Here is a 19,500-nt window from a genome sequence, read left to right on the forward strand (position 1 = left end):
AGTGAGGTGATGTCATGTTGAGTTGCCCTGGGTGCGGGTGGAGCTGACAAAGTTGGCAAAAGATGACTTTATGTAGGTGGTTCAATTCATGCGTGAATAGAAGCTTGGATGAACATGTTGGGTGATACATGGAAGAAATAAAACGTTGTTTTGACTAAACTATAGCGGTTTTAAGTAGTGTGGTAATAGACTTTACACATTTAACAGACTATACCGCTATTTGTTCTAAGGCTGGGGGAATTCTTCCATTGTGAGACATACAGAAAAAAGGGAAAATTAATTCCTCAAACATACCTGAAAAATGTTTGCTCTATTTGTGTTTATTTGTCTGAAAGGCATTCACCTTTATCCTGATATGCCCAAGAATTCAATGTTTTTGTTTTGTAATTTTTGTGTGCCCTGCTAACTTCAAATCAAACGGCAATCATATATTCCCATGCACAATTTTCCTTGTGAAAGAGAAAAAAAAAACTAGAAATATCTTTCCTCATATTCATTTCAGCTTATAACTTGTGTGATCGCTTCCTACACAAATGAAGTCAATTGCAAATACGTAAGTTCATTCTTTCTGTGTGCAGTATCACGTACGGGTAACACAGGAAGTTGATGCTTTAGTCTCGCCTGCCCTGACCTGCGACCCACTCCGACCTCTCATGGGGCATGTGACAAAGCACGCAGACATCGAGACTGTCAGGAGAAACACAAACCAGGTTCAGCCAGGAGCCTCTCACTGATCCAGAGCCTTCAATGCAAAAGTGCGACCGCCAGCCCCGACAGCAATGCTTTGAATTTTTGGAGAGATTTTGGCTGACTTTCAGCTTCTAACGGCTCCCTTGTTGTCACTCTTCTGAAGATAAGATGATAGAACGCTTCTGCAGATCAAAGAAAGCTAGAAAAGAGGAGGGATGCCCTATGGCCAATCCATACGTCCAGGACTGAAATAAATACGCTTAGAATCTTTCCATTCATCCAACCATTCTCTATATCGGCAGTCTTCAACCACTGGCCCGGCCCATTAAGTACCAAGTTGTACAGAGACACAGCCTGGTGGAGAGAAAAAACCTGGTAGTTTGATCGTTGAAGTAAACAGAATCGACCAATAAATGAAAGACTGAAAGAAAGTAGATCAATGGGCATAATAGCTAGAGAGTTGGTCACCAGCTGAAAGATGGCTAGATTGGCAGCAAACAGCAGCGTTATGGGAGATTCTGAGCGGTCCTAGAGGTAACCAAGTGAGGTGCTAAACTTCTCAAGATGATGCAGAGAGGGGTGGGGAAAAGTAACTTAGCAGGAGACAACATTTTTGGCCGATGTTGACATCTTTAATACGGTTAAACAAACATACACGCACGCACGCATGCACACACGAAATTTCAACATGACAAATAAAAAAAAAAATGCTTCTGTTCTGCAGCTGCGAACAACTATCAATCCAATGTGTCTCCTGAGGGTGCAATTAAACCCCTGAATGGAATGGAGAACAGAATTTTATGACAATCGCGTTTTAACAACCTAAGCACGCGTTTTCAAATTTGATTTTATGATCTTTTTTAAAAACTGACCAAAATAACAATAATTATAATAATAAAATAATTACACATTATTAATCATTCATGGTAAAGTGATTTTACCTGAATTGTGCTCAGTGTGCAAGCATTTATCTGCCCTTTAGCTCATCTGACAAATCCCAGCAGGAAGGCAGACATTGTCCTGACATTAACTCATTACCCAGGCGACAACCTTGACCTACTATACCAGAGATGGGCATGACACTAATAGGATAGATGCCTAGCATATGTGGGAATGAAACCGTTCCAGACATTTCTTTCCCCTTGTTTCGAGCATACTGACAAATACAAGGGCACACCGCATTTGCATGCTTGTCGTACTTTTCAGGTGGATTTCAATAAACATTGACCAACAGAGACGGCTCTTGATGATTACAGCTCGACTTGGATATTTCAAATGTTTGCCTTCATGAATGGCTGACTCAAATGGTGTGGACAGGAATCTAAGGAATTCTGTATAATACAAATAAACACCAGAAATAAAGCAGGTATTCAGCTATCTCCTAGTACGGTGTGGAAAGAACCTCACGATGAATTGCACAGTAAAATGATTTACAAGAAATCGTTTAGCGAGCAATTTCTACCTGAATGCATTATTTTTCCTCTAGATTCTGGCACATTAAAAGATACTGTAATGAAGTCACAGCAGTGAGACATTTAATCAAATTTAGTTTGAGCTTTTCCTGCCAGTATGATTAACAGTCTGCTATCTGACACTGATACATTTTATGGATAGGAGACCTTCATCCATACTTCAGCTTCTGCTATTTGTTGGTTTATTCACATGAAGAGCTAATGGACAGTGCTGAGGTGAGTTTTTTCACAGATGAACAGAAGCCGCCCTCATCGTCCTGCTCCTCATCAGTCCCGTGGGGAAGATCGCTCAACTTCTGTGCATGTAGGAAAACTAATCCCGTCCAGCTGGATAGTGGCAGTAGTGACTGATCCACCATATGCCCAGCAGATTTTTTCTCTGGTTTTCGTTGTTGACCTTTTCTCTGTTTATCCACTGACTCCCTTTCTCTCATGAATGAAGAAATTAGAGTGGACAGGAAACATAAAACAGGGAAGGCCATACATGAAAAATACTGGCTTGATGTTTCAGCATAATATTTCAGTGTAAATGTAGGTCAACGTCATGGCGTCACAGTTATTAATAATAACATGTCACACTTTTCTTTAATTTTTTTTTTTTTTTACCAGCAATGGGTGAAGGATAATACTGGGAAACAGTCCAGTAGTTTTTCTCAGCACCACCTATAGTTGGGCATACACTGTGCATGCTCATGATGCATCAGACATAACTAGCCTCTCTAGCTCACGTTTCATTGTATGCATTTTAGAAGAGGCCGCTTGAGCGGTTCACATGACACCTATACTAATCCAACATAGTCTGTCAAAGAGAAGAAAAGCCCAAGCAGTTTAGTACTCATTAAGTTTCAAATGAAAGTTATTTAAGAAACCGGATAACACACACACAAATACTCAAACAAAAGGGGAAAAAAAACCCAGATAAAATTCTATAATGGGTATCCAACGTCACCTTGGGCATCATGCAAAAAATATTTCCATAAGTGCTTCCAATAAAGGGGCTGCTGCTTGGTTACGATTCAGATCGTGTTTGGAGAGCAATGAGTGTGACATTTGAAGGTGTTTTTTCAGGAAAAGCTAGCCACACTTTGTGTTAACCGACCCTGACCTCACACACACACACACGCACAAAGGCATTGGGCTGTCAAAGTGTCACTTCACCAACGTGCTAATGCTAAGCGCTCCACTGCTCGTATTATGCTCGACCAGCAATAAGGAGGTAAAAGGGAGAGGTCGGCCTGGACACGGAGGGTGACACTCAGTCGCCTTGTGTTCATCTATTCTGGGGACAATAGGGGTTACACTCCCTGTGTGACCAAAAGGTGAAAGGTCGGTGACAACACATCTTAAAAGCAAGGCGGAAAAGACACATTAAGTGGCTGCTCTGTCTAGATTATGCTGAAGCACGATAAATGACTCCATTGGAATGAACTGGCAGCTTTGTCAGTCAGTCTTGACTTTAACTACACATCGGATAGATGATGGCATTTGATATAGACAGACAGACAGACGGACGGATACAGTACGACATGGATATTTCCCCCTGGCAAAACCTTTGTAATTCTTAGAAATGGCCCTGCAAGCCTGAACGCATCCATGATGTGCTTCTCAGAAACACCAAATCCAAGCATGCCCTTATGGATGTTGCTTTGTGTGGTCATGCTGAAATAGAAAAGTGCCTTACGCAAACTATTCCCACAAAGTTTGAAGAGTACAATTTCCCAAAATGTATTGGTAAAAGTTTCAAGGCCATCACTGATGTACAGAAACTGCATCACCATATCCTTACATAAAGTACTAGAAATGGAAAATTCTGCCAGGAAGTCAAGTGCATGAATAGATGGAATCACGTTTTCCAGGTCCACTTTATTTGTACGAAAAAGTAGACACAGAGGTGCTCATCTAGCTTTGCATGCTCATATGAGAGACGATCAGTATACTGTATATATTATGATCATAGTTTATACATAATTTTACGTGAGTATGTATTATACGTATTTTAAGCAACAAAGAGGGTTGTTGCACAAAGAACATAAATAATTCTAAAAAATTCCAAAGAGCTCCCGGCATTTGAATCAAAAGGGACAGTTGCATTTCAAATATCATACTATATATTGTTTAATAATTTGCCATTTGTAAAAATATAAATGCATGCATTTTATATAAATCGTATCAGCGCAATTTTATTACAAATGTAATTATATATGTGCTTGTGCTCTTGCACCACTATATATTTCGACACAAACATTTTTGTCAATGTTTAATTTGCATGAATGGATAGGCGTTTTTTTAAAAAAAAAATGTTATTTAATGTACAAATGACTCAACCCTAAGAGTTACATTAACGCTCCCAATCAGAAATAGCAACAAGAGCAAAAGGATTTACTAAAAAAAATACACGACATAACTAAGCACAAAAAAAAAACAAAAAACAAGGCCCGTGAGACCCTGAAAAGGCAACAGACACAGGAAATGAAGGCCTACCGAAGAGTAAACAAGCAACATACCATGAGATCAGGCACCCCGAAAGGCAGTTAAGTCACCAGAGATGAAGTTGCTTTAATGGTGTACTAAAAGATGTTGTTAGTACCCATCTGGAAAAGATTCAAACGGAATGTGACTCTTTCAAATTTAATGACCGGTGATGAGCTCTCACGCCATCAAATTGCTATATATCAAAAATCTTGTTCGACCTTTTTCCATAGATTTTGGGAAGATGATCATTTATTTTTGCAACTGATATCAGAAGCAAAGAAGCAGCCTTTTTCACAATAGCACTTGCAGCATTTCTGCTGACAGGAGCAAAGGTGTTGGCTAGACACACTAGAAAATCTGCGGTGTGAAATCAGACGTTCTCAAGCATCGGGCAGGCGCAAATTCCACAATGTGTGCAAATATTTGCGCACACCACTTTAGACTCTAAGCTGTGCTGAATCGAGGCTTCAATGAGTATCAGCACTGCAAGGATCTGCGCTCCATTGCAGTGAATCGTCAGTGGTTACTTAAGCGGGTTTGTTTTTCCAGCTTCTCTCTGGATGTCTGAGTGTTTGAGGGAGTGGAGATGTTTTTCTATGCCTAACAATCACATGGCCTTCCAGCTGGAGTGAAGGCATGAGCAGCCAACATGACAATGGGAAGTCAAGAGCAGGCATCAAGTGGGATTCTTGTGGTATGGCTGAAAAGTCCTTAACGTCTCACTTGAGTGACTATTTGGACTAACAGAAAAAGAAATAAATGATGTGGCTCAATAGAATTTTGCATACTTAAAAGGCACCACAGAAATACAATTTATTTTTAATTGTTGTTCATTTTTTAATTTAAAGGAAGAAATTGAGGGGAAGGTATATCACTAATAGTATCTTGCTTAATGGATTTGTTCATTTCATTTCAGCAGTAAATCTCTACCAAAATTTTAAATATATATATTTTTTCAATATGAAATTCTTAGTACGTAATTACTATTGCCAATAATTTTCATTTATGAGACTGCAAAGTATCAACTTTTTGTACAGTGGAACAGTCCAAAAATTGAATTGAAATGGAAATAGTCCGAGTATTTGTTTTTTTTCCCCATCCACCCCATTTCCCAGTGGTTAATAATGTATTCAACCTTGGGTATTTAACTGCATAATAAAGTATCAATGTAATATTGTGATTCTGTATGGAGTGTGAGACCACACATAACAATCATTTAGATTTCATTTAAAAGAAAGTAGACATCATTTCTTGAAGCATCTGTGCTACAAGCTACTCAGAGGATCAAATGGTAAGGCTCTCTCATTGGACAGAATAAATCAGAAACTGGTAATCAATAAAACACGTCTGTTCATGACGGTGTATTTAAAGCACTATACCTGCTAAAAAGAGAAAGTGAGAAAAGACTTGAAGGAGAGGGGGGGGTGGCGAAGGACGCAAAGTAAACAAGTTTGGCGTGAGCTTGCTCGAGTCACTGGGTTTAGCAAAACATTCCAGAGGGTTCGAAACAAGCGGCCTTGTGAATGCATGGGGGCAGAAACAAGGGGGCTTTAAATCACTGAACAGGAACCGTGTTGAAGGACTCTAACTCAATCATAAATATTTTAAGAGTGCTCACCGTCCCACATATAAATGACGCGTTCAGTGCCTACCTTTCACGTATATCATCATACAACAATCAGTTCAAATCACATGAACAGACATTACGAGGAAAGGGAGACTCAAACTGACATCAGTTCATTGGAGCGGAAATTCGAAACTGTCTAAAACATGGGATGAATATTTTTCTTTGTGAAGACATACAGTAGCCAGCGAACACATTTAAGTGTGGCTCTATATGCTTACGAGACACATGCCGGCTTCAAGAAAGGTCTACTAAGAACAAACAGAAATGAGAGGAAGCTGGCCTACTTTTTCACCATGACTAGATGGATGCTGGCATTACACTGGGGAGACAGTGGAGCTTTTATCCATCCGTAATAAAATAATAATCTGTTTCTTTTTATAGACGCAAACTGAGGGGCCTGGCCTAAATGTGAAAGCATCTAGATTTTCCATCATGTTAGTTGGAGGAGCCTAGAAAAAAAAAAGTGTTCAATACAACACTAATTTAAAAATGCTCACTGGAAAATTGAGTTCAGATTTTGAATTGTCAAGGAGAACCAGAGGATGAACGCTGTTGACGTTTGTTTTTCAGGAGCAGATAAAGCTCTGAAAAGCTCTTGGGGTAAGAATATCTTGTTGAGGCTAATTTGCTACATGGATGCCTGCTGCGCTTTTATTCACTGAGACCTCTGCTGATGTCACGGCAGTGCGCCCCTTCTGACTTCCTCTTTGGACATCCTTGAGGCGTGAAATGATCCCGCTGAGTCCCCGTAGGCCCACAATGGACACAGGACATTTGTGTCATTTAACGTTATGCGAGGCCCGAGTAGACCGGAACATGTCATTGGACCCCCACTGTCGTGCTCTTGAGTCACACACAAAAGCCTGGTTGCCACTTCACAATTACAATTCATGCACAAGGAGGTGTGCACATGCAGCAAGACACATTACTCTGAAAAGTCCGTTGAATAAACTTCTTATGACAGAGTAGCTTCTAAATTAACTGATAACCTTTAGAACAATTATTTCCTAACACGCCTTCCGAGAAAAAGGATTCACAGGAATTATTCTGTGGTTATCTGTCACCATCAGAAAACTTTTTAACCGTAGGTTAAGTCCTGACTACCATGCTAACATTCTTATGGTTATGCAGGCATAAAAAGTTAACCACAAAATTTTATGAGGAATGTGAACACGAGTCGGTTGGCAGATGTGCCTCAAGCATTAAATTTTCAAATCTTTTCAAATGCCACACAAGTGGAAAAGAATTTGAAAACACTCAAAGATACCTCAAATAATATGCGGTGTATCATCTTCTGCTGTGTTTCTTCTGGTGTTTTTCATAAAGTAAAGCACCCTTCTTTTGAATAAATATTATAAAAAGGTAGCCTATTTTCCGGACTATAATCTACTCATTGCACAAGATTTGAACTCTGCGGTTTATAGTCCAGTGCGCCTTATCTATGGATTTTTCATGATTTCGATGATATTGTATAATTTGCGCATAATGTCTTACATATGGAAATTAAACATCTGCGTCTTATAGTCAAATGTGACGTACTTGTATGAATAAAACAGAATTTTTCCCGAATTTTTGCTGATGCGGCTTATACTCAGGTGCGACTTATAGTCCAGAAATTATGGTACATAAAGTCTATGGGATGTCGGTCCAGCATGACATTTTCCATGATGACTTGTCAGATTATATCCTGCTACTCCACATACTAACACAGCTTCTGTTATGTCCCTAATACTACCACACAAGCTGGCAAAAAATGGTGTCGGTGATGTTCAAGGTGGAAAATAAGCAGCGTGAAAAGGGCTATTGAGTAGCATACACTCACACAATTTGTCTTATGTTTGGTAATGCTTATTTAACGCAATTTGGTATGCACTCAATACAGGGATGGGTGAAATTGGTAGTAAGGAGCACACATGGCCTCCTTACACAGAGTACAGAGTCACAACCAAACCCATAATGAAAGCTGACTTATTTGACTTTCGTTGACATTTCTCAACCAGTGGCAGTCGACCTGCAATTATTTTTGTTTTAGCCCTTTGGAACACATGAGGGCTTGTTTTGAACAGAAGATGCATTTACTTGGCATGTTGGTTAACATCACTGGGCCACACAAATGTCCACAAGTGGGTAAGCTCTCTGGATTTAGCAATGTGGATAGAAAAAGGCCTTAGTGACGCAGACACTGCCTGAACATTCAAAGAAAAGTGGCCTCTGATTATTAGAGGATGTCCTGTGTGATTTAATGAGCCAATACATTTTACCCGAATGTTAACTTTTGGTTTACATTTGAATTTTCAAAAATATTGCTGCAGTATCACCTCATATTTGAAAGCGAGGGTGAACTCAACCAGGGTCACAGGGCCAAGATACAAGATTGATTATGTGTTATGTTGTGTAACAGAGCTGCTAGCCTGGTGACCTTGTTAGCAGGCATGACACAAATGTGTCTTGTGATTTTTGCTTTGTGTGTTAAATTCACATCACATTCTGTGGCTCAACAGTCCGGGGTCTCATTTTGAAAAGGAAACAGGTCTGGGCTGCCAGACTAGTACTCAAACTCTTTAACTAGAAAACCACGCTGTTGTAGTGTTTGTCAGGTGCACAAAAGGTCACAGGACTACTGGACTAGAGGATATTTTCTCCAGGCAGGGATGATGACAGATCACCATTTGCTTTTTAGTTACTATCAGTCAGCTAGCAGATACCCTTTGACCTCTCTAGAAGCTGCAATTACCATTTCGAACAGGAAGGACCGAACATGCAGACCTGGGTGTAGGATAATCATTTCACAATATTAAAACACTAAACAGTTGATTTCAGAACTTATAGAAGATTTGGTACTATTCCAAAATGTTACTTTTTGTAATATTTGTTAAAGATATCAGCTTTCACATCCCTTGTTTGCCAAGAACTGGGATACACTACTTATTGCCTAATTGAGATGATGTTAAAGTAACAAAAAACAGAAAAACAAGTTTGACCCGTAGCTTATCACTAATCTGTCTGGAAAGCAACAAAGGGAATTATTTAATTAGGGGACGATGTGATGAAGCAGTGCTGGAAATATCCAGTGGACAGAGCGCACAAAGACTTGTGAGGCAGCTGGGTTTTTGTCAATGAATAACCTCAGTGTTCTTTGATACATGTTTTTTCCCCTGGAGCTGTAAACATGCTGAAATATGTGAGTTGATCACATGGGCATCAAAAGAAGTTTCAACAACTATTGGATGTCAAGACATGTGACTCTGGATGCACTTGGGCCATGCCGCAAGTATACAAGTTATCTAAATCCGTCATTAAGGATCACATGCCTGCATCACATGCTATGGTGTATAAACATTAAAGATGTTCTTTATCTAAATGACCAAACTGACATTCAATCAATCGATCGGTCAATCAATCATCCAAGCTACAGTTACATTGGGATTGACACTGTTATTTAACTGCACCCAGTGGTGCTTCAGGATCATATTCTAATATTGTGAATAGTTTATTTCTATACACTTGAGAGGCTAAATGGTTTGCTGTAGCACAACTCACCATTGCAAACTACTACAATAATATATTGTTGAATGAAAAGCTCTTTGACAGTATCATTTAAAACGGAACATTACCAATATTAAGTAAATTTTTGATAGCTGACAGCTTCTGTGCTAAATCTCATTATTAGTTTTAAACATATCATAACTGCAGAAACTACATTTACAATAGTATTAGTATGCTGTGCAACACAATGCAATTTCCCCTCAGTGCCTTGAGCAATAAAATTACTTTTAGCCTTAAAGCGTGTCAAGCCATAGTGGTCACAAATGCGCTGATTAAGCACGTCCCTCTTGGGACAAAACAAAGTGTTCCTGCACTTTATGACCCGGAAACACGCATACATCAAGTGAAAGGACGTCAGGTTTTACACATATAGTATGCATACAGCTTGATGACTAAACAGGAAAAAAGTGCAGGTTTAACCATGACAGGTAACAGGACAGCAGCTCTTTAGCATTGTCAGAATCAATCAGTGAATTGTTTTTTGCGGTCATTTAACAGTGACTGCAGGTTGATGGGCTTCCTTCGGGCTACAGACTGTGAGAGATGCCTATAGAATGTGAAATCCTGGAAAAAAAGTTTTCAAATGGATATTTATGACCTCGTGTAGTTTACTTCAATAGAGAGGTCAAACGGTGAGCCAGGAAAAACAAATTATTTCACCTATATCGATTCTGAGGGTGTTGAGGCCTCTCAGACGATGCAACCAAACATCACATTACACTATTACTTCTTGAAGATAATCACATCCATCTATTAGGAATTTTGAAGTGGCCGAAACTTGTAGATAATATCTTTTGCACGTGAAAGAAACAGTTATTTTTTTTCCATCAATAATATAATTTTTATAATACAAGGTGAATTATTGCCAACCAAAGTCATTCATGCATCATATATATAAACAAACTACGATTGGCTGCCGAAAAGTTCAGGGTGTACCCCGCCTTCTGCCCAAAGATTGCAGAAATAGGCTCCAGCACACCCGAGACCCTAGTGAAGAATTAGTGGTTCAGAAAATGGATGGATTTATATATAAATGAATGAGTATGGATTATTCACAAAGGTCAAACAATCCGGACTGCGTGTGTTAAGCGTGCCTAAGAAAGGTATGGATGGTCAAGTATGTGTGGCCCAGCATGAATGAGACTGTTGAGCCATCAAGTCTGCTGATGCATTTACAGTATACTAAGTTAGAGTACCAAACATAAGACTAAGAGGCAAACTGCTTTACAGGGAGTTAAAAGCAGACTAATGGGCCGCATCCTTACTATGCACTACTGGCTCATTAGTTTGAAAGGATGAGGAACCACACACGCGCTCTTCTAGTGGCACAGATAAAGCTGCACAAAATAACTTTTAAGCATTACACGAAGCTAATGACAGACTACTGTATATATGAACAAATTTATATAGCAGCCTCCAACATTTCCGTCTAGACATTTATTGATCTTTCAGGTAAGTTATTATGATTGCAACTTACATTCGATCTCCTATGAGATAGAACATTATCTCCTGTGCATGGTTCAACATGCAGAAGAATGTCGAATTGACCCATATGAGTACAGTCGGATGCTAAATTTGTATATGTCTCTGAGATAAGCATGAGTCATGATGTGTTTCATAGAAATGTATTGTAAATGGAACGTAATTGTCATTTCCAGAGAAGATGCGCCTTTCCATCTACACAAAAAAAACACTACTGGCCAAAGTACTACAAATTAAATCACACTGCTTCATTTTAAGATGACAAATTATATCAGTGCGTCTAATACCCAGCCACGTAAACAGATATGGATCATCACTTGATTAGTCAGCATCCAATCATAGACCACAGACAATCACTGACAGTCACACATGTGGGAAATGATCCCACTACGGTTGCAGGAAAAACAGCCAAGTGAACCACTATATTGTCAACAACCAAGACATCACAACAACCTGATAGATACAAACATACTGTACAAATACTAGCATAGGGAATATTATCTCTAAGATAACATTGTGGTCAGCCCACTTACCTGTCAACCGGCTTTCCCAAACATTTCTGTTGATCATATCTAAGGTTCTGGAGCTAGAGGGTGTGTTTTGGCCACTGAAGGACTTCTGCAGAAGGAGTAGTCTGATGGAGCGAGACATGCTGCAGACACCTCCAGCTGATCAGCCTCTAATCTCTTTTTCCTCACCTATGTCCGCTGATGATCAGGTCTGTTTACGCACCTTCCTAAATCTTGCATCTATACTGCTTCGCACCTTCTTCTGTTTGGATGAATATTTAAAATATAGTATAAATCGTCTACCTGAACTCAGCCTGTTTTTTGTTTTTTTTGCATAGATTTCTGCCTCCTCCTGGCTCTCACTCTGCTCACTTCCAGTCTGGACTGTACACTCCCATCTACTGCAGCAAGCTTCAATGCGGTAACGGCTGGGACACATCCAGCCAGTGCCGCAATACTCTCATATTCTATTCTCTCTAGTGGATGTGTGTGTGTGTGTGTGTGCGCGTGTGTGCGTGCGTGTGAATATACTGTAAGTGTGAGTAAGTGCTTTCTGACTCAAGCTTCAGTGGTCACAGCGCATATCTGAGTGCTTTAAAGGTACAACTAACATTTCCCATCGTCATTGTATCCATTTACGTACCAGAATAAACAGCTTTAGGCATATACCTGCACAGTACAGCAAATTGTCCATTAGGGGACACTGTGGCAAGAGACAGGTTAACTCATATGCCGCATAAATTCTTAAAAGAAAGGGAGAGCTCATGTTTGGAAAGTGACTGATTTTGAATGGAAGATTTAACTAAACGGCATTCTACCTATGGAGTTGTGGGGCACCGGGGATAAGACTGTAGGTAGTACTATGAGAATTTGATATCCGCTAATGGCAGTTAAGAAATCACTGGTAGTCATCAAAATTGGTGTATCACCATAGAACCTCTGGTTGTATTATAACATTCAAGGTAATCACTTTTCACATCCGTCTTACTCGAACAGCACTGCTAGTTAAATACAGTAATAACGATAACACAAAAGATCTAGACATGATTAAAAATGTGTGCTTCAAGTTAAAGCTATTGAACAGCTAAATGATAACAGGGTAGTGAAAGCATTTTTACAAAACCGTGCAGTGCTCCGTACATAACATGCTCGTTAATATCAAGAACAGTAATCTGAAATTTCAATTTGCTTAATAGATTCTACTGGTTATTTGAAAATGATCAGCTCAAAAGGTTTCAATTAACTGATGATAACTCAGTACAAATCAATGTGCTGCAAGAATGCTATTTTAGAAATAATCATTATTGGTTTGTTGCCTAATAAATTACCCATAGGCTGGATGTATGGGTTTAGTGTGCATGTCCAACTGTGAGTCATATGCACTGTTCACAGTGCTTAGGAGAGAATGCAGTTATGTGTTAGTGCTTAGTGGAGAATGCCGTTGAGGACAAACACATTCAAGCAAGAAAATGAAGCACTCATGCTGATTGCTCTGACTAGAGAAGGTAATGTCCCCAGCACAGTCTGCTGATAGCATTATACTCATCACGGCCAGTTGACTTTATGGCCCCTTGTGGTTTGCAGAGACTGATAAGGATGGATTCCCATATTTTTTACTTTCACTAGCACTTATTTTCAATGGTAAAATTTGATTAAAAACAAAGAGTTCAAAATCAAACACAGCCCTATCAGTTTTCAGAATAAATTTCTCCAGTAGCCTGGTTATGTTTAAAATATGTTTTTGTCCAGTTCAGCAAAAATCTTGATAAACCATATGATCAATGACATTCCAGATTGGAAAAACTCTTTTAGAGATGGTTTTGTTAAAACTCTGGCAGTCAAGCAAGAGGGCTTCCTGTTGTTACTTCCCCCTCATGTGGCTTGGTTTCCTTCCCAGAGTGCCAGTGAAGCACAGACATCTGTCAAAAAAACGTAAAAGGGGCTCAGATGTAATACATGGGAAAGAAGAGGAGGAACAAAGCGTTCCTTGGGGTCTAAACTCCACCAAAGCCTGCATCTGCGAATGTATTTACCACGGGTTGAAATGCGAAGTGTGAAACATAATAGAATGCATACAGTACCAGTCTCCACACAGGAAGCGGAGGCGAGCGAGAGGGGAGGGGCTAGTGTTTTGGCGGAGGGCTGTTAGACTGATGCGGAAAGCAAGGAATGTGACCTTGCACAAAGACAGTGACTCTTGTGCTATTTCTGGATATGCGGCAAAAAGTAGGATAGGACAGTCTAAAAAAGCAGGAACAGTAAGAGAAAAACAAACATCAGTCACGAGCTAATTTGGATTTGGCTTCAGACTAGGGGTGTTTTATTTCATCTTTCAACCCTCCAAGGTCCTCAAAGGGTATTTGGATTCAGCCATCCATTTTTGGTGGATTCCAAAGGATGGTGATGGGGCTGCGGTCACAAGATCAGTGACTCATGTTGATAAACAGAATTATCACATTTCTGTATCCTAAATGGGGTTGGACATTGTTTAAATTTGAACAACTCAGATTATGTAATTGATTCAGATTGTCAATTCTAATTGACGGTGACACGTTTACATCCTTGTATATATGCTCAATGGAAATATGGAATATGTATCCATATAGCCATCCTAATTTAATAAATAGATGAATTTTGTTTGTGCCTGGATGAAACAAGCAAGATAGGGCACGTTATTGTGTCATAATTCACACTTGAAGGGGAAGTAAATCGAGGATAAGGACAGAGCCAGACAAGCCATCGGCACTAATTCCAGACTTGACATTAGATACAGGAAATATTTTTTTTGCGGCATTCCTTATAGAATTTAGAATATTTCTGACGACTCATCTCAGCCAACTCATAACAAGCCAAAATAATTGAAAATTCTGCTTCTTATTTTATTTCACTTCTATAACTGAGATACAAAGTACAAAATAATAGATGGTTCTTTTCTGCATTATGATCAAATTATTATAAAAATAAAATCATTTCCAGTGGTTGTAGTGAGACTAATGACATGAAAGAAACCAAAACAAAAAGTGAGAGCCAGCTCAAAATAGCAGTTCTTCGTGGCATAAAACAATTGAGGATGCTTTCGCTTTCCCTTTTCCTTCAGCACTCCTTTCTTCCATCTAAAAACGAGGTAGTCATGTCAACCGAGTGTCCAAAGTGAAAGGTGAAGGGTCAGACCACACCTGCTTACTTGCCCGTCATTGTGTTCTGTTTATACATTTCCACTGACTCATATTTAAATCAGGACAGCAGGGTGGTGATATAAACCTCAGTTACAGCCAAGATGAATATGAAGACATCCCAAGAATCTTTCAAATGGGTGCTGACAAGCTCAGAGGCAATTAAAGGCAAGAACCCACATTCAGTTATGAAATAATGTGCTTCAAGGTGCTGACAGAATTATGACATTAAAAATACATTCTTATATAGCCATCATTCCTTGTGTAAAACATTTGTATGACTTGGAAAGATGAAGCTGATTTTGATTGACTGATGTTTACGACAGTAAAGCCTTATTCATCATAAAATAGAATATGTGAAAAGCTATCGGTAAAAATCTGCCACATAAAGAAACCACTTTAAAATATTTTCTTGTTAATTAGAGATTTCCACAACTGGATAAAGGCCACAAATAAAAAAAAATGCAATGTAGTATGACTGGTGTAGGTGAATGGCGAGACAGGTTTTCCCCCTAAAGGAGGCAGGACAGACGTGACGCTGACTGCACGCTTGGTTTCACCCACAACAGCAAAGAGGACATGAAGTGTCAGAGCAGAACAGCTTTTGGAGCTTCTCGTTGATCATTAAAGTGCTTCAGTTGTCATAGAGATATAAATGAACCATGAATGGACAATTCTCTCATGGCAAAGCAACGGGAGCCTTTAGGGCATTGCGTGAGACGTAATACTGTCACAAACGTGTCATTCCCAGGGACTTTAATGGTGATACAGAGGGCTCTTTGAAGTACCACAATGAACACTAGGCTTTGTGCTTAATCAAGGCCCTCAAAAACTCCACTGACTTCCAACATAACCCACCCCCTTCTATACTCCCCCATGCAGCACACGGAAGCAGCACGGTGCTTACATAACTTGCTTGCAGACTGATTTAAATGAAGTAAAATGATAGAAAAAACTTTTGGAAGCTGGCATCAAGTCTGCAAACTTCAGTTATCTAAAAAAAGGTTGTGAATTTTGTCTAGAAAGGGTGATAGAAGGGTATGAACTGACAGCTTTTGCACATTTTCTATGAAAGGCTTTCACAGCAAGTGGCAGTAATTATATGGCGAGACAGAGCAATAGTGACTGAGGACTCCCAGCAGGCTTTGCAACAGCAGGGAGCATTATGAAAGCCTCGTCCCCAGGTCACACCACCTCGCCTGCTATGTTTACCAAAGGACTGAGGACACGCGGGGATATTTAATGAACGCTGACCACCACCAGCCGCTTGCCGTCCATCCATGTATGACTGGTTTTGCTGACAGAGTGGAGCCAGAGAGGGAATGTTCTTAAATTGGATTCATAAAGTAGATGATGTAAAGAATCATGAGGTTTTGACATAATGCGAAGACACTGAAGGCTATTCAGCTGCAAGAAGTCATATGGGCTGATAACTACGGAACAGATTATAGAAAAATTCCTTTAGCTGATGATTTGTAGCTGCATTAAGTAGGACATCGCCTAAATGTTGTGTAATTGTAATTCAACCAACATTCAGAAGGAAGACTAAAAGTTTCATCCGTCTTAATGCATGACGGCATGCAATATATTCACTTGTATATGGATTTAATTCTCCTTTGTAATGTTCTGATGTGGGTCCAGGTATTATTTGTGATGGACCACACACAGTTAGACACTTCCCTGGACCAGCAGGCAGAATTGTCATGAACCTTTTCTATTGCTGACACCAACGCACAAATAGTTGAGTGAGATTTGACTGGAATGGGTAAACAGATGCAGGTCAAATGTTTTGGGCATCAGGCTCGACAACCAGTCTGGCTCTTATCTTGGAAAGGCGTCAGGCTAGATGGTCCGCTAGATGAGTCTGGGTTCTTATCAAGACGGACATCAAGCGAGTCATCAGACCAGATCCTGTTCTCCTTCACTCCCTCCTTCCCTCTCTTGCGCCACGACGATTACCGGACAATGATATCAGCAACTGTACTACAAATGCTCCTCACATGAGTACAGACTGAGGCACATCAGGACAAATGCAGACAATTGCGTTTTGTCAACAATAAAGGCAACACTAACGTGTTCTAACAGATGAGAAACCACACCAAAGGTATGTGGCTATACAAATGCAAGCTGTGTATCAACACACTAAAATCACTGACCTGCTTTTGTCCTCTCTGGAACTGCAGAACTCTGAAAACAAGAAGAAAGAAATTACGGACTGCAACCAAATCCCATTAACATTGATAAACAAAAACTTTGTGTAACTTCAAACTCTTTGAGCTAAATAGTTTTAAATTGTGACACACCTTCAGACTGGACAATAAAGAAATGTCCAGCTGTGTCTGTTATGGCAAAGATTACAAACCCTCCTTTATAAATATTGCATCATTAGTATTTCCCAAGTACAGCAAGATGTGCTTTGATCCATTGTTGACTTAAGGATGACATACGTGCCCTTGAGAGGTTTGTGCAATAACATCTTCATTCTGGGAATGTAATGGTTCAAGCTTGGGCTTGGCCACAAACAAAATCTGCATCAACATAATGTTGGCACAAGGAAAACTATTATGCAGGTACTCTATGTGTATTGTGGTTGGCTTTTGTGTTTATGTGTGTGTGTGTGGGGGGGGGGGGGGGGGGGGGGGGTTGCGTGCGTGTGAGACGTGTGCAAGTGTGTGCATGGTGGGCAGCAGTCGATTGGAATGCAGAGGTCTTTCTTGCCTCTGACTTTTGACCCTGGGTTCCTTGGCTGACCCCCACACCCTGACCTGTTTTAATCCACACTCCGCTGGAAGAGCTCAGACAAGGGAAGGAAGACAAGGTACATTCTCTGTGGCAGTCGTCCCTGTTTTCTAATTTACCCCCGTACAAAATGAATGTGTCCTCCTGGTATTTGTATCAATAGAATGAGCTCCCGTTGCTAATTAGGGTTGTGCTAACACAAAAATGACATACCTAAACTGGGATGTTTTTTGTCTAATGTTCTGATGACTTTTGATAGAAACAGCTGATGTCCACATGATCCCTCTTCACACTGCCTTGCGAAAAAATCGGCTGTGCTTTGCATGCCATGCCAGTAGCTGCTGATGGTATAAAAAGAAAAAAACATTGCACGTGCTCACCAAGGGCTACTCTCAGGAAAAAACATCCTTTGAAAGTTCTTTGTGTCAGTTTATATTTGGAATGTGAATAAAGACTGAAAGTAATCTAACTCCACTAGACAAGAGTGAACATAGCCCCAGCTGATAAAGAGATTTTTTTTTTTTTTCTAAATAGATGAAGCCTCAGCATCAGTGCAAAAAAAAAGATCTGGAACTGTTCTGTCAGTGAAGTGGCAAGTTTTATTTTTTACTTTGTTATTAAATACGTAACGGAATCATCACCAGCATTGTTGATGTAAAAAATGACTTGTCAAACGGATGGTTATTTTCCGCAAATTAAAGGTAAGAGAATTGGAAAAGTTTCAACCTCATCTCCTGTTTCTGAAAACTATGTCAAGAATGCCGTGATGGGCAGAATAAAGAAGACCACGCGAGACCGCCCTGAGTGCAGAAGTTCATAAAAAATGCATCCAAACCACACTGACAGCGCAGTTATAGCCTATTGCTATAATTTGTGACATCTTCATCATTTGCATTGACATTACTGTGTGGATTACTACCAAAAATGAATTAGAAGACAATAGAAAGCTTAACTATAACCATGTGCCTTTGTTTCACCATCCTCATGAGAGCTTTTATATTTTATGAACCACCGCAACGTGACAAGCGTGACACACTCTGTTGAAAATGCTTTCATTCATTCATGGCATGGAGCCCTAGATGAAGTGTTGTCTTTGCACTCATCGGTTTGATCCTTTTCTTTTCGAAGATAGGTAAAAGTCAAAGCAAGTCTATCACTTGTGATAAATCTTGCCAGGTTTGTACATGTTGTAAGCCTGTGGTTGGGCTAAGTAGTGAGTAAAACGTGACTTTTTGGACAATTACATTTACAGTTAATTGCCAACTAAAGACCCCAAAGTAGACCCAAGGGGAAGGCCACAGACCTTAGACTTAACGGTTATTAAATCAGCAGGATAAGCAGAACAAGACTGAGGTAACTTCTGAGACAAATTTATGTTCAGTGCTATTACAGCCGCTGTTTGACTCAAGTAATGTTAGCCTAAAACGACTTCGCTACATTCCTTTGTGTGTATGTGTGTGCACGCAGGCAGGCTAAAGACAATAATATGAATCGTTCGGGCTTTTTATGTATTACGTACAAAAGGTCTCTCTCCCCCTATGGCTGTCTGGCCTCAACTGATTTATCTCCTGCCAAAATTTGGAGTCAGTGAGGCTTTATGTTGTTGAAATGATATATTTTAGCTGGAAAGAACACAAGGTTATAGGAACAGACTGTATGATATTATGCAAGAAATGTGTGCTGGAATCTATTCCGACTGACTCTGGGTAAAAAAAGGGCACAGACAAATCATTTACGCTCATATTCACTGAGCGGAAACTTTCTAATAGGTAATTGGTGACCACAAGAAT

General features: G+C 39.8%; 1 protein-coding gene across 2 annotated transcripts in view; it reads right to left on the bottom strand.

The window, feature by feature from the left end:
- Window positions 1-19,500, bottom strand: part of dlc1 (DLC1 Rho GTPase activating protein) — a 60,274-nt gene that overhangs the window by 26,586 nt on the left and 14,188 nt on the right. Inside the window, exon 5 of one of the 2 annotated variants that reach the window (XM_049719533.2) lies at window positions 17,128-17,158. In XM_049719533.2, coding sequence (XP_049575490.1) covers window positions 17,128-17,158 — 31 coding nt within the window. Of the gene's footprint in view, window positions 1-11,822; window positions 12,278-17,127; window positions 17,159-19,500 lie in introns of those variants that run through there. The other variant, XM_049719534.2, reaches the window with a different exon arrangement.

This window comes from Syngnathus scovelli, chromosome 5 (assembly GCF_024217435.2).
Source record: "Syngnathus scovelli strain Florida chromosome 5, RoL_Ssco_1.2, whole genome shotgun sequence".
Lineage (NCBI taxonomy): Eukaryota > Metazoa > Chordata > Actinopteri > Syngnathiformes > Syngnathidae > Syngnathus > Syngnathus scovelli.